General features: G+C 46.6%; 1 protein-coding gene and 1 long non-coding RNA gene across 3 annotated transcripts in view; one reads left to right on the forward strand and one right to left on the reverse strand.

Annotated features, from left to right (window-relative positions):
- The window catches only part of LOC123755354 (bestrophin-2), a 394846-nt gene that overhangs the window by 112949 nt on the left and 260079 nt on the right, over positions 1-21818 (forward strand). For both annotated transcript variants that reach the window (XM_069327625.1, XM_069327626.1), the window contains exon 4: positions 10090-10261. In XM_069327625.1, the coding sequence (XP_069183726.1) occupies positions 10090-10261 (172 nt within the window). The remainder of the gene's footprint in view (positions 1-10089; positions 10262-21818) is intronic.
- Positions 749-2297, reverse strand: LOC138366596 (uncharacterized). The gene is made up of 2 exons (XR_011229171.1): positions 2017-2297; positions 749-1364 (listed from the first exon to the last, which is right to left on the reverse strand). It is a non-coding gene; the product is annotated as an uncharacterized lncRNA (long non-coding RNA).

Genomic DNA, 21818 nt, shown 5'->3' on the forward strand with positions numbered 1-21818 from the left:
ATGGCTTATGTTACCATCACTAATAATGTTGTGTTTTCTGTCTAGCTTCAGACACGGTTATGTTACAATTGTGTCTTAAAGAGTTGCGCGCAATTAAGCATGATAGAAATCACTTACAATTAATGCAGGATGGTAGAAAATCACTTACAATTAATGCATCAAGTTTGGAGACTTGAATTGAAATTGAAATTGAAATAAGTTTATTGAGGTAAAATACACACAAATGGATGAGGTAGCTCAAGCTATTCTCACCCCGTTCAGTATATCGTGTTAATACATACATAGACACACACACTTGTACACATTTTAGTGTAACAAGCAAGGCAAATAGTTCTGTCTGATGGGTAGAGGCAACTGCACTTGCAGCTGCACCCGTGTGGCGGTGTAGGAAACCATCAATGTATATGATTTGAGAGAGAGAGAGAGAGAGAATGATCTGTGGACAGAGCATCAATATGGCGTAAGGTATTGGGCTTTGCCTCAAGATGAAGCATAATAAAGAACCCGAATATCAGGAGAAAAAATTACATTAAAAACTGTCCACATGATACATATATATAATCATGTTTTAAACATTTTAATTGTATTATTTGCATATATATATATAATTAGGAAGTAATGTTTATCTGGGTAAGTTGTCAGCTTTTATGAACTAATAGCTAGTGCGGCTTGTATATGGGGTACATCCGGTCTCTTACCCTCGACTGCGGCGGTAACTTTATGGTCAGGAAGCCAAAAATATTTATAGTTCAAGTTCAAGTATGTTTATTGAGACAAGAAAAAAATACATCTCAAAGGGATAGAGTAACTTAGGCTATTTCTACCCCCTCTACTTCAAGTCCCTCAAGGGGCGCACAAATTCAGTAAGTACAAATAGACAATTAACATTACAAGAATCCCATTTAACATTGCAGGTTAATATAGTAAGTACAGCATACAATTGTTACACTCTTGGGGCAAAATTTTTGTAGCTCCTAAGTATACTGTCTATCATACCATTATCACACATACAAACAATTTGATGTGGTACATTACTTATTTCCTTATTTCTATAGTTATCAATAAGTTGACACTATAATACATAATGTTCTAAGGTGTGGGCGTGCGGCATACTACATAATTTACACTCCTTATCTTTTTCACTGACATCAACTCCGTATTGCCAGATATATTTGTATCCTAATCTTAATCTCATGTAAATTGAATCCTTCCAAGTTGACTTTCCTTTATCATAGGTGAAGGACGAGTTTGTATTTATTACTGAATAATTCTTAAGTGTGTTACTACTATCCACTATTGCCATTCTTTTTATCATTTCTTCATCTTCATTTCCTCTTATTATTCCTCTTACATCTGTCTTCATTCTGAAATAAAAACCTTTGACGTTACTTTGCATATATGTACATTAATTATAAAATTGATTGGCTTGTGTGCAGGCCTTCACACTCCCTGAGCGAGCCATCAAGTAACTATAAAAAGGCATATATCTTCGCTTTCACTTCAGTTATATTTATACCAAAGTATTAACATGCAGCTTATATGTCTTTCTGATGACATAAAAAACTTCGTTTTTTATAATATATAGATTCAATTAACATTGATTTTCAAAAGGTCATAGTTCCCATCGAAAGGGAGAGCGTCGGCCAAGAAGCCTTGTTTAAAATATGAATATTTTTCCTCTCTAATAAGGTATAATCTCTGTGATGCATTAACACAAACTATTTTATATCTGCCTTTCTGATAACATATATAAATATAATCTTTATTTGTGAATATTTGTTAATTAAGCAATATATCAGAGAGCGTGTAGGGTTCGGTGTTCTATGAACGAAAAGGACTGGAGTAGTTTAAATAGCGAACGCATACCAACGAATAACGCTAGTATCTATATAACAAATTTATTGTCATGTGGAATTGATTTAACTTCCAGACACTTTTTTTTAATAAATATTAAATATTTTGTGGCTGTTTATGAAAAATATTATTATAAATACACATTCTACTTGTTAATATTACCAATTAAATTTGCGACAATTTGAGCCATGAAATACGACGACTGGATCACTGTGTACAGGAGGCTGTTATGGCAGCAAACACTCTCCAGGCGACCATATATCTTGGATAAGTCGCTCCACACAATTGTCGCTTGGACCGTCGACTTCCTATGGCGTCACCTCTCACATATTTACGTCTCATTTCGTTATGAAATTAGATTATTTCAGAGAAAAAATAGGTTTGATCATGTTCTACGTGTAGCACCAACATTATAGTAAGTAAATATACCATATTTCTTCATTACTTACGTAATGCTAATACGTTTTGGGTAGTTTTGGCCTGTTTTGGGATGATTGGGGTAATTCTATGGACCCCTCCATTGTCCTCTTCTAATTTAAGCACTTTTTCTTCATACTTCATTTGCATGTCGTCAATTTTCTCTAACCTGCCAAGAACACCTCCTTTCCTTATATCTTGTGTTGAGAATCCTTTGAAACCATCATCTGATGGTGTGTCTACCTTCTCAGTGGGGGTGGTGGCGGCGGCCATCTTTGATTTTGTTCTAGACCAAAACAAACTTTTCCACTCGACTATTTTCACTCAGTTTTACTTGTTTATTGTATTTTATTTGCTTTTACTCTTCCCTGAACCTTTATGTAACCTGGGACACCACTATAGCCCTCAACCTGTTCCCAATACTTAGGTAATTCGATATTTCCAGTAGCTTGCTGCAGTGTGACTTCTGCCTCCTCCAGCTTCACCTTCAAGGTCAAAACTGTGTAGCCTAAATGAAAGTTTCTTGCTTTTTGGTGGTGTTATGTCCATGTTCGCTATGAGAAAGGTAGGATAGTGGTCAGTTGTTCTGTCGTAGATTATACCAGATACAAGGGGAGCTGTTATGTTTGTCCATATGTGGTCCAAGGTAGTGGCTGATGTTTGAGTGACTCGGGTAGGTTTGGTGATTGTGGGGATTAGCATACAGGAGTTCATGCTGTTAAGGAAATAGTCAACTTGAGAGCAATTTTGTTGACCCAGGTCAATATTAAAATCTCCTCCCAGAATGAAGTGGTTTTTGTTGAGATTGTTGTTTATAATAAGATTCCTTAGGTTGTCTGAGAAAGAAGCTATGTTAGTATTAGGAAATCTATAGATGGCTCCAATAGTCAAAGAAGATTTAAGGGATTTAATTGTAAACTGAGCAAAAGTATATTCACAGTAGTCATCTCTGTCACTAATAACACTGTTGCAGATAAATGTATCTCGGTAATATATAGCTGTGCCACCACCTTTTTTATTAGGCCTACAGTTATGAATGGCTTTATAACCAGCTAAGTTGTAGAGTTGGGTATAGTCTTTATTTAGCCAAGTTTCTGTTAAAATAATGAACGATAGGTTAGTACCTATTGCTGTGAGTAATGCATTTAAATCGTCAAAATGTTTACCAAGTGATCTAACATTTTGGTTATAAACTGATAGACAGGTGCTATTTTGAAGTTTGTTTTTAGCCTGGTGTGCTGTGAAATACTTGCAATAATGATGATCAATGTGCTGGTTGGTGTAGATATGAGACAGAAGATTTTGATCAGGATCAATATCAGTGTGCATAGGATGCAGAGGGATCACGATACAAGATACACGATAAAGCAAAACACAAGAATAAAAGCAAATACAATAAAATAGTAACAATTTAGAAGTAAAATAAAGATCCAATAGATAGCCAGGGAGGACACAGAAGTTACATAAAATAAAAAAACAAAAAATCAGTAGAGACTGACAATATAAATGTAAAATAAAAAATAATAAGAAAAATGATAATCATAAAAAAAAATGATCTTGAAGATAATTAGCTTAGTAATGGTTAATTAACAGGGTAATAAAAAGCCCTAGGTTTAGTGACAAGGGGATTAACTAAGAACAAATAATTAAGAGTATAAAACAGGCAAAGATGACAAACAAAAAATAAAAAATAAAACAATAAAAATAAAAATAAACACCTTTGGAAAGGAAAGGCAGAGCTTAAGTACACTTTGGTTGTATGTGAGACTACAAATTATGTTCTGGTTATTCAGCTGATATCCCACAGTCATCCAGGAAAGAAGTGAGGTGTGCTTCAGTGGTTATGACATAAGTTTTTCCAGAGTCAGTCTTCCTAGCTATTATTTTACCATCGCGCACAAAACAATGTTTAATAGCAGTGGATCTATTGCAAATTCCACGTAGTTTATATAAGAGATTTTGTCTGAATCTGGTAAGACATTCGTTCACATAAACCTTGGATTTCATAGCGACTGCAGTAGTGATAAGGTCTGACTTGCGGGAGCAGCTATCTAACTTCACCCTAATCTTTCTGTTGTTTGTACCAGATGATTTGGCACCCACTCTATAAGCTGACTTAATGTCTCTTGCTTCGATTGAATAATTCAACTTAGTACGCAATTCCTGGATCACGATGGCAGTACAGTCTTCTCTGTCAGTTTCATGGGGAAAATCCTGTGATGAGATGATGACAGAATCAAGGAGCTTAAGCTGGTCTGATTCGTCTTGGGTTGCAGTGTGTTGCTGTTGTAGGGAGTTAAAATGGTTCTCTAACTTTTGTAGCATCTCTTCTTGCTTCTTAGAGGTTTCTGCTGGTTTAAAGTTAGTAACCGAGATCTGAAGAGAGCTTAATTCGTGTTCGAGGTGGCCGACTCTGGCAGACAGATCTTGGTTAATCTTGTGCATGGCCAAAGCATCACTCTGAAGCTTCATTATCAGGTCCGACTGCTCTCGGATTATAGACTTTTGGTCGTCATGTATTTGAGTCAATAATCTGAGCCATGGATTATCAGCGAGACGCTTAAAGTCAGTACATGGGGAGGCAGCTCGTTTAAGTTGCTCCATATGGTTACATAACTGTTGTAAGGCTCGAGTCAGTGACGACGCTTCAATCAGCTGGGAAGGTTTGTTATTGTTGACGCAGGGAGGGTCGGTACTCCCCCCGGTAGCCCCTAAGGGGGAGACAGCCGCATTATTCCTGTTGCTAGCTTGGCTGGTTGGGTTCATCCTGATAGGTGTGCTATCATTCTTTACGGCCTTGCCGAGCTTAGAATTGTTTGGCATGGTAGCAGCAGAGATGTATGCAGCAGATGGGGTAGACTCGTTGATATGGCAGTAGCAAACGTCAGGTTAGCTTCCTCCAGGGAGCAACACTAATGAGGTCGAGATGAGGTAGTAGGTTAGGTTTTGTCGAATATTTCGGTCACATTTAGGTCACTGGGTACTTAGCTGCCTTCTGGGGTTGTTACATATCTGTGACTGTCTTGTCTACCTCTTTATTGGAGCCATCTCCGTTTTTCGTCCCAATTCCCCCAGGTTTTCCCCCAAATTTCGTCCCCAACCCCCAGGTCTTTCTCTCTGACTCTTGAAGTATTTCATCTCCCAAGTGATACCTTGTATCTGGTCTCCTGCTTCCTACCCCTATCTTCATTACATTACATTTGCTTGGGTTAAACTCTAACATCCATTTGTTCGACCATTCCTGCAGCTTGTCCAGGTCTTCTTGAAGCCTCAAGCTGTCCTCTGTCTTAATCCTTCTCATAATTTTGGCTGTCGTCAGCAAACACTGAGAGGAATGAGTCTATACCCTCTGGGAGATCATTTACGTATATCAGAAACAGGATAGGTCCAAGCACAGAGCCTGTGGGACTCCACTTGTGACTTCACGCCATTCTGAGGTCTCACCCCTCACTATAACTCTCTGCTTCCTATTGCTTATTTACTTCCTTATCCACTGGAGCGCCCTACCAGTTAGTCCTGCCTGTTTCTCCAGCTAATGCATCAACCTTTTATGGGGTACTGTGTCAAAGGCTTTCCGACAGTCCAAAAAAATGCAGTCCGCCCATCCTTCTCTTTCTTGCTTAATCTTTGTTACCTGATCATAGAATTCTATCAAGCCTGTAAGGCAAGATTTACCCTCCCTGAACCCATGTTGATGGGTTGTCACGAAGTCTCTTCTCTCCAGATGTGTTACTAGGTTTTTTCTCACAATCTTCTCCATCACCTTGCATGGTATACAAGTTAAGGACACTGGCCTGTAGTTCAGTGCCTCTTGTCTGTCACCCTTTTTAAATATTGGTACTACATTAGCAGTCTTCCATACTTCTGGTAGGTCTCCTGTTTCCAGTGACCTACTATACACTATGGAGAGTGGCAAGCAAAGTGCTCCTGCACACTCTTTCAATACCCATGGTGAGATTCCATCCGGCCCAACAGCTTTTCTCACATCCAGCTCCAATAGGTGCTTCTTGACCTCATCTCTTGTAATTTTGAACCTTTCCAAGGTCACCTGGTCATTTGCAAGGGATGACCCAATGGAAGAGAAGAACCTATTGAACTCAATAGGAGAATCAGTGGCTGAAAGCTGACCATCGTTATTGGACAGGAGTGTTGGTTTGTTATTTAAAATCTTCTTTGATCCCAATATTTGTGAAATTGTGCTCCAAGTTTTTTTAATGTTGCTCTTATCTTCGGTAAATTTGGTAAATTTATCTTCGTAGTATTTAGTTTTGGCTCGTCTAATTATTTTAGATAGCAATAACGAGTAATTCTTTGAGAATTCTTTGGAGACGGTTCCTAACCTATACTTCTTCTCAAGGTCATGTTTTTTATTAATGGATTTAAGTATTCCCTTTGTAAGCCAAGGATTTTTATATATATAAGCCTTTTGGTTGTGACTTGTTTTGTAAGCATAGGACAGTGGGTGTTATAAAGGATGAGAGTTTTTTGAAAAAAAGATTGCACTGCTAGGTTGATGTCCCTTATGTTACCTAATTCGGACTCCCAGTTGACATTATCAGCAGCAGTTGTAAAATTGTCTATAGGAGTTTCATTGAGCAGCCTAAAGCTTAACTCCCTTGTCTTTAGAGGTGGTTTGTTAATGTTAGTTAAGAGAAATTAGGGGTAATGGTCTGTAGTGCTATCGGTGATTATACCTGAAGTAAGCGGAGAGGTTATGTTGGTCCAGATGTGATCTAGAGTCGTGGCAGTACTATCAGTGATTCTAGTAGGTCTAGTGATTAAGGGTATGAGGAAGCAGGAATTTATTCAGTTCAAGCTAACAGCAGTAGGGTGTTAAGGCTCGCAGAGGTCAATATTAAAGTCTCCTGCGATAATTAGATGGTTTTTGTTCAGTCTGTTATTTAGTATTAGATTTCTACAGTTTGAGTTGAATTCAGACACATCAGTGTTAGGAATTCTATAGACTGCACACACACAGGACAGACTCGGCACCCTTGACTCTCCCCACAGCAGTCTCTAGTTCTAATTACTTTTAAGCATATTTGTTCTTGGTGGTAGTAAAAAGGTAAGGTAAAAGAAGTCTGGAGAAGGGGGAGTGAGGCAGGCAGGAGGCAAATCTGGAGAAGGGGGAGTGAGGCATGCAGGAGGCAAATCTGGAAAAGGGAAGTGAGGCAGGCAGGAGGCAAATCTGGAGAAGGGGGAGTGAGGCATGCAGGAGGCAAATCTGGAAAAGGGAAGTGAGGCAGGCAGGAGGCAAGTCTGGAGAAGAGGAATGAGGCAGGCATGAGGGCAAGTCTGGAGAAGAGGAATGAGGCAGGCATGAGGGCAAGTCTGGAGAAGGGAAGTGAGGCAGGCAGTAGGCAAGTCTGGAGAAGGAGTGAGGCAAGTCTGAAGAAGGGGGAGTGAGGCAGGCAGGAGGCAAGCCTGGAGAAGGGAAGTGAGGCAGGCAGGAGGCAAGTCTGGAGAAGGGAAGTGAAGCAGGATGAGGTAAGTCTGGAGAAGGGGGAGTGAGGCAGGCAGGAGGCAAGTCTGGAGAAGGGAAGTGAGGCGGGCAGGAGGCAAGTCTGGAGAAGGGAAGTGAGGCAGGCAGGAGGCAAGTCTGGAGAAAGGGGAGTGAGGCAGGCAAGAAGCAAGTCTGGAGAAGGGAAGTGAGGCAGGCAGGAGGCAAGTCTGGAGAAGGGAAGTGAAGCAGGATGAGGCAAGTCTGGAGAAGAGGGAGTGAGGCAGGCAGGAGCCAAGTCTGGAGAAGGGGGAGTGAGGCAGGCAGGAGGCAAGTCTGGAGAAGGGAAGTGAGGCAGGCAGGAGGCAAGTCTGGAGAAGGGAAGTGAAGCAGGCATGAGGCAAGTCTGGAGAAGGGGAAGTGAGGCAGGCAGGAGCCAAGTCTGGAGAAGGGGGAGTGAGGCAGGCAGGAGGCAAGTCTGGAGAAGGGGGAGTGAGGCAGGCAGGAGGCAAATCTGGAGAAGGGGGAGTGAGGCAGGCAGGAGGCAAATCTGGAGAAGGGGGAGTGAGGCAGGCATGAGGCAAATCTGGAGAAGGGGGAGTGAGGCAGGCATGAGGCAAATCTGGAGAAGGGGGAGTGAGGCAGGCATGAGGCAAATCTGGAGAAGGGGGAGTGAGGCAGGCAGGAGGCAAATCTGGAGAAGGGGGAGTGAGGCAGACAGGAGGCAAATCTGGAGAAGGGGGAGTGAGGCAGGCAGGAGGCAAGTCTGGAGAGGGTAAGTGAGGCAGGCAGGAGGCAAGTCTGGAGAGGGTAAGTGAGGCAGGCAGCAGGCAAGTCTAGAGGAGGAAGTGAGGCAGGCATGAGGCAAGTCAGGAGAAGGGAAGTGAGGCAGGCAGGCAGGCGGCAAATCTGGAGAAGGGGAAGTGAGGCAGGCAGGAGGCAGGTCTGGAGAAGGGGGAGTGAGGCAGGCAGGTGGCAAGTCTAGAAAAGGGGTTGTGAGGCAGGCAGGTGGCAAGTCTGAAGAAGGGAAGTGAGGCAGACAAAAGGAAAGTTTGGAGAAGGGAAGTGAGGCAGATAGAAGGCAAGTCTGGAAAAGGGGGAGCGAGGCAGGCAGGAGGCAAGTCTGGAGAAGGGGGAGTGAGGCAGGCAGAAGGCAAGTCTGGAGAAGGGAAGTGTGGCAGGCAGAAGGCAAGTCTGGAGAAGGGGGAGTGAGGCAGGCAGAAGGCAAGTCTGGAGAAGGGGGAGTGAGGCAGGCAGAAGGCAAGTCTGGAGAAGGGGGAGTGAGGCAGGCAGAAGGCAAGTCTGGAGAAGGGGGAGTGAGGCAGGCAGAAGGCAAGTCTGGAGAAGGGGGAGAGAGTGACGGACCACCATCATCATCACTTGGTCCATCATCCATGTGGTGGTTGACTATCATCCATGTGGTGGTTGACTATCATCCATGTGGTGGTTGACTATCATCCATGTGGTGGTTGACTATCATCCATGTGGTGGTTGACTATCATCCATGTGGTGGTTGACTATCATCCATGTGGTGGTTGACTATCATCCATGTGGTGGTTGACTATCATCCATGTGGTGGTTGACTATCATCCATGTGGTGGTTGACTATCATCCATGTGGTGGTTGACTATCATCCATGTGGTGGTTGACTATCATCCATGTGGTGGTTGACTATCATCCATGTGGTGGTTGACTATCATCCTTGTGGTGGTTGACTATCATCCTTGTGGTGGTTGACCATCATCCTTGTGGTGGTTGACCATCATCCTTGTGGTGGTTGACCATCATCCATGTGGTGGTTGACCATCATCCATGTGGTGGTTGACCATCATCCATGTGGTGGTTGACCATCATCCATGTGGTGGTTGACCATCATCCATGTGGTGGTTGACCATCATCCATGTGGTGGTTGACCATCATCCATGTGGTGGTTGACCATCATCCATGTGGTGGTTGACCATCATCCATGTGGTGGTTGACCATCATCCATGTGGTGGTTGACCATCATCCATGTGGTGGTTGACCATCATCCATGTGGTGGTTGACCATCATCCATGTGGTGGTTGACCATCATCCATGTGGTGGTTGACCATCATCCATGTGGTGGTTGACCATCATCCACGAGGTGGTTGACCATCATCCACGAGGTGGTTGACCATCATCCACGAGGTGGTTGACCATCATCCACGAGGTGGTCGACCATCATCCACGTGGTGGTCGACCATCATCCACGAGGTGGTCGACCATCATCCACGTGGTGACATGCTCACTCATATAATGCTCATTTATCTGCCATTATGTTTTGTAATTTTAATATCCTAATTAAATTGATTTCTATACAAATAATTGACTTGGTGATCTATTGGCATACTCGACAGGCAGTTTGAGATGGTGTCCCGCTACTGTGACGTCTTCAGTGACCTCATTCCAGTTGCCTTTGTGCTGGGCTTTTATGTGAGCATCGTTATTCGTCGGTGGTGGGAGCAGTACAAGACACTTCCCTGGCCAGACACCCTCTCCCTCTTCATCTCCACCTCCATCCATGGCCATGTATGTTGTATGCCAAATTTGAACGTCATGTAACGTAACATTATTTATAGTCTTTTTATACTTTACTGTTAATTTACTTTCTCTGAGAATTGCTCTGGTATTAACTGCAACAGCAGGTGAACTCAAGTTGAAATGGTCATGGGGAAGGTCAGACAGGGAATGAAGATATTCAATCCCAAGAGGCCAAGAATGTGCCTATAAGTGTACAGAAACCAGCAACATACGGTACAGCAACCGAGTATAGGAGGTTAATGTAACCATGCCTGAGTCCAGCCATTTTGAAAAGACTATGTAGAGCTGAGGGGAGGACTCCTGACCCAACACCCCTGGACCTAATGGAAGGTGGACCATCTCCACTCTTGCCATGAGAAACTACACGGTAAATCCCACCAATTGTTTGACCAGGAGCTGGCAAAACAGACTAAACAGCTTGCCACACCACTGTCAAAGAAGCGAACTGCATAACGGCTGATGCGAAGAACCCAAAGCAGAGCCACCCTTGTGTGATGCAAGGTTGTGACATTGAGCAGTGGAGGCAACAGCTGAATGAAGCGGAAAGGCCTGAGAATCCAACTTTACTGGAGGCCTACCCCGACCAACAGTAGACAAGGTCCTAACCCTGATTAGACTGCCTCTGAGCAGATGGGTCAGGACCCCTCTTCAGAGTAACCCAACTGAGAAGCCAAAATGAAGCAATGGCAGTCAAAATTACAACAGAGACCTCCTCCTCCTCAGGAGAAAGGAAGACTGAAATGATGGACTAAATGATGGATGAAGATGGACTAAAGAATCGAGGAACTGCAGGAGTGAAAGCTTTTAAACAGGGATTAGCTGTTATTAGCTTAGCTTAGCTGCATCAAAATTTCTACACTGAAACTAAGAAAACAAGATGTCAAAACAAGTAATTACTTTTGAGAGAAATTCTAACCTAAACTCGAATTCAGGATCAGTTCTCTTAATATATTCATTACCTTTTGATGTACAGTACTTTCTTGGTTGTAGAGAATACACAGTAGTTCACTTCAGTATTTTATTGGGTAAAGGCAACAAGGTATAAATATGGCCTGCCGAGGTCCTACCTAACTCTGGTCTCGTGAGATATTGAACCTGCCTCCAGAGTGGCTAGTACCAGCTCTGTAGGGAATGATGTCAGAGGCCTACTCAACTGTGATTGGGTATATCCCAACAGTCATACAATTTGAGTACTAACAAATATCAGCCACTGCAGATCCAGTATCTCCTGAGTTACATGCTTACAGAATGGTGCAACATTCAATTAATGCATCTTTCATTTCACATTTCTGTTTTTGTCCACCTCTTTATTGTGTATTACAGAGCAGAAAAATGCCTGAATGCTGATTTCAATCTGAGCTACAATGATGACTTTACCCAGCATTGATAACTCAGTCATGTTATTGATGTGCTTGGCCTACTGTTCATGTTTTATTATTTTCTGTGGTAAATCTCTGAAGTCAGTCAAACCACTTTTTGTCAATGATGATCCCCACCAAACACTGACCACGAACAGCAAAATAGTGTTTTTCTCGTCACAACCACAAAACCATTCACATTTCTGATGCATACTGATATTAAACTTATTTAATTTTCTGGGGGCTGCAATCCCCCAGAAAAGCAATCCCAGGCTGATATATTAATGTCAGACTTGGGCATCAGTCATGTGTATGGAGTTCTTAGGCCTACCGGGGACCACGGCCAGAACCGGGCCCCCTCAGAGAGGCAAGGGGAGCAATGGCCTATAGAAACCCCTGTGTGGTTGGAAGCATTCCATGTCTGCCATCGACTGGATCAGGCACCCCAGAAAGGTAAGCGCCTCAAAACAAACCCTTATTCTGGTTAAAATTGCTACCAAAAGTCGATATAGTGGATAGAACACCCCAACAGAAAACGAGCAAACTAGTATGATGTCACGTCGCTGCTGCGCAGGGAGTTCTGTCTGCGCAGCTCCCCCCTCCCTGGGAGGGGGAAAGGGGAGCCCCAGACCCTTCACGCCGGCTATCCCACACCTCAGTTCTTGAGGCTGATGCTATAGGCAAAGGTCGTGTGCTCTGGCTCCAGTGTCGCTACACTGTGCTTCGTATGTGGTGTTTGTTTTCTGTGGGTGCGAGAGTCAAGAGTTATCTTCAGTACTCGAGCTGCATGCGCCTAGGGCTGCCTTCCCTAGGTGCCCTGTAATTACTGCCCTTGGGGCCACCTTCCACAGGCTCCTCATGACCTGCCTCTGCTGGTCCGTTTTACCATTCATTTTTTCGGCGCCTGTTGGGCTCTTGGGTGTTCTGTTCTCCCTTGTTACCTGCGGGTAAGAGGCAGTTTGCCCTGGTAGGGGTGCAGGGTGCAACGCAGCTTTATATTCCTGACATAGCGGCCGGCTCTGTTCTTTGGGTTCGCTGTCCTCTTGCAGGGTTTTGTTTTTGTTTTTGTTTTTGCCTTGTGGGGCGGTTCTGCCCTATTATTCCACTGGTGTTTGCCCTTCCACGGTTCTCCTTGGTGGCACCCCTGCTAGGTCCCCGTAAGTGTACACATCCCTGGGGTTCAGCTATAGAGGTTTGCTTGGTAGTTTTGGGTGTCGGTTAGCTGCATCCTGCCTGGGACTACCTGAGCGTGAATCCTCTTATAGTAAATGCTCAGGACCCTGGAAATCCCCTTGGGGGCGCGTGGGTCCGGAGGATGTGACCCCAGAGTCCCCGCTCGCTTTGTGCGAGTTTGAGGGTTGCTCGGTCCCCTTATCTCGGGGTGACCCTCATTGTTTTTGCCAATGCCACACTGCCTGTTGGGTCGGTGATACTTTAGACCCTGAGTCCTGTGAGTGTTGCTGCTTGCTTGCGAGTCAATTTACCCAATCCTCTGATGATTCTATTCGGGTACAGGCAACGCGTGCGTTGCAAGCAAGGTTTCGTCTGTTGCAACGCACTCGGTTGGTTGCTCACCCAGATCCCCCGGAGCTGCCCCGCTTTGCTTTTCGAGCCGGACTTGGGGCTGAAGGTCGCTTCGATCCTGGTTCAGTCCGTACCTCCTCGTCTTTTCCCTCCTGTTGTTTGTTCTGGTCCCCCTCCCCTGCTTCCAGCCCCTAAACGTCTGAGGATTTCGGAGTCGGAGCAGGGATTCCTTGATCTCGAGACTTGGGCAGCTTCGTGGGATGCCCCTTCCAGGGGGGGCAGCGGAGGCTTTCGAGTCTTGTTTCCCGGCCGAAGCTTCTGGGTCTGACCGGTGGGCCCCCTTTCTTCCAGTTTCTACAGCTGCTCCATCCTTGTCTTGTGGGGTCGGTGCATGGGGAGAGGACTCGGCCCCGGGTCCTGCTGTGAAGGACCTCGGGGCTGGGGTGGGGCTGACTTGGGGTTCTTGGGCCCCGCTATACCCCGCCTGGGTTTTTCTTCCCTCTGAGCGGGGCTTGTTGTTACAAGGAGTGGGGTTTTCTTTTCCCCCCTCTGCGTACGAGTTGGATTTGGTGTCGGCCCCTCCCCGGGTTTGGTTCTGTGTTCCCCCGGGTGCATCGGTTCTGTCTTTCCGGAGAGGTTTGGTGGTGTGGTGCGGGCGGCCCTTGCAGCGTACCTCCTGCGTGACCCGGAAATAGATCCATCCAAATTCAGGTTTGGGACTTCGTTCCCTTTCTGGCTCCGTTACGAGGTTCCGGAGTCTTCCTGGCTAACAGACTGCCCCTTGTTTGTTTTGGTTTCTTGGAATTCCTTCTGTCGTTCCCGCATGCTGGAGTGTCGGGAAGCTTCCACGGTGATTCAGGTTTACCTGGGGGGCGATCTTGAGTACCTTAATGAGTGTTTGTTTGCCACTGCCCTTCCCCGCGATGTGGGCGTCGTTTAGCTCCATGTGCAGGTTCCCTCCCTTTTGGCGGCACTCGTGGCGGAGGACTTGCACGCCCAGGGCCTTTTGACTTCGGCCTTGCAGTTCTTTTCCCTCCTGGAGCTGTCCTCGGATTGGCTCGTGGAGGATGTGAGAGTGCATGGGTCCGTCTCGGGATCCGGCGCCTTGTCCTCGGCAGTGCGTTCGTCGGCTGCCTTGTTGAAGCTTTTCTCGCCGATATTGCGGGATGCGGCTTCCCTGTTTTATGCTTCCCGTCTTGCATGTCGCCAGGTGGTTCTGGGTTCCTCTGTGGAATCTGCTTGGGCTCTGGCTCTCAGGCTGTCATCGCCTTTTTGCCCTCTTCTGTTTGAGGAGTCGGCCGTGGCGCAGTTTATCCAGGCTGCATCGTCAGCTTGTTGTCTGATGTCGGACATGTTGGTTTTCCGGAGATCCCGTGGTGGGTCTTCCCGGAAGGGTCGAGCCAGGGCTCGGGGTTCCTCTTGTCGTAATTACCTAAGTGTAATTACCCAAGTGTAGTTTCAGGATGAGAGCTACACTCGTGGTGTCCCGTCTTCTCAGCACTCTTTGTCATATAACGCTTTGAAACTACTGACGGTCTTGGCCTCCACCATTTTCTCCCCTAACTTGTTCCAACCGTCTACCACTCTGTTTGTGAAAGTGAATTTTCTTATATTTCTTCGGCATCTGTGTTTAGCTAGTTTATATCTATGACCTCTTGTTCTTAACGTTCCAGGTCTCAGGAAATCTTCCCTATCGATTTTATCAATTCCTGTTACTATTTTGTATGTAGTGATCATATCACCTCTTTTTCTTCTGTCTTCTAGTTTTGGCATATTTAATGCCTCTAACCACTCCTCGTAGCTCTTGCCCTTCAGTTCTGGGAACCACTTAGTAACATGTCTTTGCACCTTTTCCAGTTTGTTGATGTGCTTCTTAAGACATGGGCACCACACAACTGCTGCATTTTCTAGCTTTGGCCTAACAAAAGTTGTGAACAATTTCTTTAGTATATCGCCATCCATGTATTTAAAAGCAATTCTGAAGTTAGAAAGCGTGGCATAGGCTCCTCGCACAATATTCTTTGTGGTCCTCAGGTGATAGTTTTCTATCTAGAACTACCCCTAGATCTTTCTTTATCAGAATTCTTTAAAGATTTCTCACATATTGTATAGGTTGTTTGGGGTCTATGTTCTCCTATTCCACATTCCATAACATGGCATTTATTAACATTAAATTCCATTTGCCAAGTAGCGCTCCATGTACTTATTTTGTCCAGGTCTTCTTGAAGGGCATGACAATCATCTAAGTTTCTTATCCTTCCTATTATCTTAGCATCATCAGCAAACATGTTCATATAATTCTGTATATTCTGTAAGGGAGCCGGTCGGCCGAGCGGACAGCACGCTGGACTTGTGATCCTGTGGTCCTGGGTTCGATCCCAGGCGCCGGCGAGAAACAATGGGCAGAGTTTCTTTCATCCTATGCCCCTGTTACCTAGCAGTAAAATAGGTACCTGGGTGTTAGTCAGCTGTCACGGGCTGCTTCCTGTGGGTGGAGGCCTGGTTGAGGACCGGGCCGCGGGGACACTAAAAATCCCCAAAATCATCTCGAGATAACTCAAGATATATCAACTGGTAGATCATTTATGTAGACAATAAACTTCACTGGTGCAAGAACTGAACCCTGTGGTACTCCACTTGTGACATTTCTCCAGTCCGATACATTGCCTCTGATCACAGCCCTCATTTTTCTATCAGTCAGAAAATTTTTCATCCATGCTAGAAGCGTACCTGTCACTCCTCCAATATTTTCCAGTTTCCAGAACAATCTCTTATGTGGAACTCTGTCGAAAGCCTTTTTTAGGCCCAGATAGATGCAGTCAACCCAACCATCTCTTTCCTGTAATATCTCTGTTGCTCGATCGTAGAAACTGAGTAAATTCGATACACAGGATCTTCCAGATCGAAAACCATACTGTCTGTCTGATATTATATAATTTCTCTCCAGGTGTTCTACCCATTTAGTTTTATTTTTCTGGGGGGAGCCCCGTCGGCTCCCCGGAGCTATCCCAGGCTGATATGCTAATGTCAGACTTTGGCATCAGTCATGTGTATGGAGTTCTTAGGCCTACCGGGGACCACGGCCAGAACCGGGCCCCCTCAGAGAGGCAAGGGGAGCAATGGCCTATAGAAGCCCCCGTGTAGTTGGAAGCATTCTATGTCTGCCATCGACCGGAACAGGCACCCAGAAAGGTAAGCGCCCCAAAACAAACCCCTATTCTGGTTAAAATTGCTACCTAAAACCGAACTAGTGGATAGAACTCCCCAACCGAAAACAAGCAAACTAGTGTGACGTCACACACTGCCGCGCCGCTGTCTGCGCAGCTCCCCCCTCCCCGGGAGGGGGAAGGGGGAGCCCCAGACCCCCCGCGCCGGCTACCCACACCTCAGTTCTTGAGGCTGATGCTATAGGCGATGGTCGTGTGCTCTGGCTCCGGTGTCGCTACTGCACTGCACTGTGCTTTGCGTGTGGTGTTAGTTTTGTGGGTGCGAGAGCCAGGAGTTATCTTCAGTACTCGGGCTGCATGTGCCTAGGGCTGCCTTCCCTAGGTGCCCTGTAAGTACTGCCCTTGGGGCTTGGGGCCACCTTCCACAGGCTCCTCGGGGTCTGCCTCTGCTGGTCCGTTTTACCTTTCGGTTTTTCGGCCGCCTGTTGGGCTCTTGGGTGTTCTGTTCTCCCTTGTTACCAGGTAAGAGGCAGTTTGCTTGGTAGTTTTGGGCGCCGGTTTGCAGCACCCTGCCCGGGACTACCTGAGCGCGAGTCCTCTTAATGTAAACGCTCAGGACCCTGGGAATCCCCTAGGGGGCGCGTGGGTCCGATGGATGTGATCCCGGAGTCCCCACTCGCTGTGTGCGAGTTTGAGGGTTGCTCGGTCCCCTTGTCTCAGGGTGACCCTCATTGTTTTTGCCTCTGCCACGCTGCCTGTTGGGTCGGTGATACTTTCGACCCTGAGTCCTGTGAGTGTTGCTGCTTGCTTGTGACTCAATTTACCCAATCCTCTGATTCTATTCGGGTACAGGCGGCACGTGCGTTGCAGTCTAGGTTTCGTCTGTTGCAACGCGCTCGGTTGGTTGCTTCCCCGGATGCCCCGGGGCTGCCCCGCTTTGCTTTTCGAGACCCGGACTTGGGGGTGGGGGTCGCTTCGATCCTGGTTCAGTCCGCACCTCCTCGTCCTTCCCCTTCTGTTCGTTCTGGTCCCCCGCCCCTGCTTCCGGCCCCGAAGCATCTGAGGGTTTTGGGGTCGGAGCAGGGGTTACTTGATCTCGAGACTCGGGCAGCTTCGGGGGTTGCCCCTTCCGGGGGGGCGGCAGAGGCATTCGAGTCTTGTCTCCCGGCCGAAGCTTCAGGGTCTGACCAGTGGGCCCCCCCTTCCTCCAGCTTTTTCGGCTGCTCCGTCCTTGTCTTGTGGGGTCGGGGCTTGGGGAGTGGACTCGGCCTCGGGTCCTGTGGTGACGGACCTCGAGGCTGGGGAGGGGCTGACTTGGGGGCCTTGGGCCCCGCTGGACCCCGCCTGGGTTTTTCTTCCCACTGAGCGGGGCTTATTGTTACAAGGAGTGGGGTTTTCTTTCCCCCCCTCTGCGTACGAGTTGGATTTGGTGTCGGCCCCTCCCCGGGTACGGTTCCGTGTTCCCCCGGGTACGTCGGTTCCGTCCTTCTGGAGGTTTTCGGCTTATCACATCCAACCTGGTGTGGTGCGAGCGGCCTTTGCAGCTTACCTCCTGCGTGACCCGGATTATGCCTCGGAAATGGATCCGTCCACGTTCAGGTTTGGGACTTCGTTCCCTTTCTGGCTCCATTACGAGGTTCCGGAGTCGTCCTGGCTAGCAGACTGCCCCTTGTTTGGTCTGGATTCCTGGCATTCCTTCTGTCGTTCCCGCACGCTGGAGTGGCGGGAAGCTTCCACGGTGCTTCAGGTTTTCCTGGGGGGTGAACTTGAGTACCTGAATGAGTGCTTGTTTGCCCCTGCCCTTCCCCGCGATGTGGGCGTTATTCAGCTCCATGTGCTGCTCAGCTTGTATTTCCCGACATCGCGGCCGGCTCTGTTCCTTGGGGTTCGCTGTCCTCTTGCGGGGTTTTGTTTTTCTTTTTGTTTTTGCCTGGTGGGGGGTTCTGTCATTTTATTCAGTTTGTTTTTGCCCTTCCACTGTTCTCCTCGGTGGCGCCCCCTGCTAGGTCTCCGTGAGTGTACACGTCCCTGGGGTTCAGCTTTAGAAGTTTGCATGGTTGTTTCAGGACCGTCATCTTATGCCTAACACTGTCGCTTCGTATCGTGCGGCGCTGGTGGAGCCGCTTCAGCTTGCTTTCGGTATCGATGTTACGTCTGCGCCGTTTCGCAAGCTGTCTCGTGCATTGTTTCACCTCCGGCCTGCTCATGCGTCGCCTGAGCCATCCTGGTCTTTGGACAGAGTGCTCGCTTTCCTTCATCTCCTCGTTTCGTTGTGGCCCCTTCGGTCCAGGATTGTTTTTCCAAGGCACTTTTCTTGTTGGCTTTGGCCTCTGGGGGTCGGGTAGGGGAGCTTCATGCTCTCCTCCGGCGCAGGGGTTTCTGCTCTTTTGGTCGTGGTGATAGTTTTGTTCGTTTGCAGCCGTCTCCTTCTTTTCTGGCGAAGAATGAGACTGCTGCGTTCCGGAGGGGTCCATGGGTGGTTGATGCTTGGTTGGTCAGGCCGGGGGTGCATCATGTTTTGTGTCCGGTTGCGGCGCTTCGCCGTTATTTGCGCGCCACAGCTTCTGTGTCCGGGGACGCGCTGTGGGTTGATCCGGTTTCCCTTCTTCCCTGTTCGCGGGTTCGGGTCTCTCAGGTCATCCGCAGGGTTATTAGGTCCAGCCAGCCTGCGGTCTATCCCCGTGCCCATGACGTTTGTAAGTTTGCGGCTCTTGCTGCCGTCTTTGGGAATATGTCTTGGTCTGATATTCGGGCGCGGGGATTTTGGCGGTCGAACAGGGTCCTGGCTGCTCGTTACCTTGTGAATGTCCCTGGGCCTTGTCGGGCCTGTGTTGCTTTGGGTCGGCGTTTGCAACCAGTTGTCTCGGCTTTGAGTTGAGGGGTGAGCGACGACCGCCTCCCGGGTAAGTCCCTCTTTTTCTGTCTGTGGGTAGTTAGCTCCGGGGAGCCGACGGGGCTCCCCCCAGAAAACCAGCGTTGAATGTAATGAAACGCCATTTTCTGGGTGAGTCCCGGAGGCTCCCCGGCATCCCTCCCTCCCTCCGGTCGGCTGTTTTTCGCGTTTTTGACATCCAGCCTCAAGAACTGAGGTGTGGGTAGCCGGCGCGGGGGGTCTGGGGCTCCCCCTTCCCCCTCCCGGGGAGGGGGGAGCTGCGCAGACAGCGGCGCGGCAGTGTGTGACGTCACACTAGTTTGCTTGTTTTCGGTTGGGGAGTTCTATCCACTAGTTCGGTTTTAGGTAGCAATTTTAACCAGAATAGGGGTTTGTTTTGGGGCGCTTACCTTTCTGGGTGCCTGTTCCGGTCGATGGCAGACATAGAATGCTTCCAACTACACGGGGGCTTCTATAGGCCATTGCTCCCCTTGCCTCTCTGAGGGGGCCCGGTTCTGGCCGTGGTCCCCGGTAGGCCTAAGAACTCCATACACATGACTGATGCCAAAGTCTGACATTAGCATATCAGCCTGGGATAGCTCCGGGGAGCCTCCGGGACTCACCCAGAAAATGGCGTTTCATTACATTCAACGCTGGGTTTTTTTTCCAATATTTTGACTATTACACTTGTCAATGATACCGGTCTATAATTAAGGGGGTCTTCCCTGCTTCCACTTTTGTAGATTGGAACTATGTTAGCCTTTTTCTACACATCAGCTACAACTCCTGTAAACAGGGATGCCTGAAAAATCAGTTGAAGAGGAATGCTGAGCTCAGGTGCACATTCTCTCAGAACCCATGGTGAAACTCCATCTGGACCAACTGCTTTGTTCTTATTTAGCTCCTTGAACATTTTTTCCACTTCGTCTCTAGACACCTCTATGTGCTCTATGTTGTTCTCTGGAATTCTTATTGTATCTGGTTCCCTGAAGATTTCATTTTGTACAAACACACTTTGGAACTTTTTGTTTAACGTTTCACACATTTCCTTTTCATTTTCCGTGAATCTATTTCTCATTTTCAACCTCTGAATATTATCCTTTACCTGCAATTTGTTGTTTATGAATTTATAGAACAGACCTGGTTCTGTTTTACATTTGTCTGCAATCCCTTTTTCAAAATTTCTTTCTGCCTCTCTCCTCACTGCCGTGTAGTTATTTCTCGCATCTTTGTATCGCTGGTATGTTTGGGGGTTCGGCCTCTTCCTGTATTGATTCCATTTTTGTGTCTTTTGGTCTCTGGCCCTCTCGCACTTTCTGTTGAACCAATCCTGTTTCCTAATTCTGCTTCTCTGTTTTGGTATAAATTTTTTTGTGCCTTTATCATATATTTCACAAAACCTGACATACATCTCATTCACTTCCTTGCCTAGCAACAAGTCTGTCCAATTATACTCACTAAAAATTTTTCTAAGGTTGCCATAATGTCCTCTCCTAAAGTCAGGTTTTTCATTTGCATCGACCGTCATATTTTCCTGCAGATTATAACGCATTGCATACTTTATTCCCAAAAAGACATGGTCACTTTTACCCAAGGGAGAAAGGTACTGAATGTCAAATATTTCTTCCTCCTTCCTGGTAAATATCAAATCTAGCATGGAGGGGACGTCCCCTTCCCTCATCCTCGTAGCTTGTTTAACATGTTGATACAAGAATGTTTCCAGGATGAGGTCTACAAATTTACAGGTCCAGAAATCTTCTGTTTTAGCTTCACATGCTTCCCAGTCTTTGGATTTCAAGTTGAAGTCGCCGACTATCAACAGTCGTGAACTATCGTTATCCGCTCTCGCTATGATCTCTCTCATTATTGTTATAAGACCTTCTCGTTTACTATCTTGCTCCTCCTTTGACCGGTGGACTATATGCATTTATGATCATTAGTTTATCATCCTCATGGCAGATCTCTAGTGCTATTATGTCAACTTCTTGTGGATTGGCAGTCACTATTTCGTTCACCTTTAGGTGTTCTTTCACCAGCACAGCAACGCCACCGCCTTTCCTGATTTTTCTGTCCCGTCTTCAAATTGAGTAGCCCCTTGGGAATATGACCTCATTTAAAATAACATCATCAAGTTTTGTCTCCGTGAGTGCAACAATGTGTGGTGTCTGAAGCTGTATTTTATCACTTAACTCCAGTATCTTTGATCTTACTCCATCTATGTTGGTGTATGCAATCTTCAGGAACTTGTTCCCCCTCTTCTTATTTTTCACTCCCCCTTTCTCTAATGATTTTGTTGGTTTGCCTTTATGTACCACTTTACTGGCCTGCCTATCACTTTGTAGAAAAAAGAATTGATTTCTTCTTCATTCCTGCTCTCATTTAAACGTTTTGCCTCGACGAGGTTCAGTTTCAGCTTCTCTGTATCTTCTTTTGAAAGATCTCGTCTTAACAACCACACTTTCCCATCCTCATCACTTTGTAATTTTCTAGCATTCCTTAGTACTTCTTCCATCTGTTTGGTACCATTTAGGGTGATCCTCAAAGGTCGATCTTTCCCTTTTACATATCTGCCTATTCTCATGTAGTCACAGACATTCTCTATGGTTGTAAGACCTTCCACGAGG

The sequence above is a fragment of the Procambarus clarkii genome, chromosome 20, assembly GCF_040958095.1.
Source record: "Procambarus clarkii isolate CNS0578487 chromosome 20, FALCON_Pclarkii_2.0, whole genome shotgun sequence".
Classification (NCBI taxonomy): domain Eukaryota; kingdom Metazoa; phylum Arthropoda; class Malacostraca; order Decapoda; family Cambaridae; genus Procambarus; species Procambarus clarkii.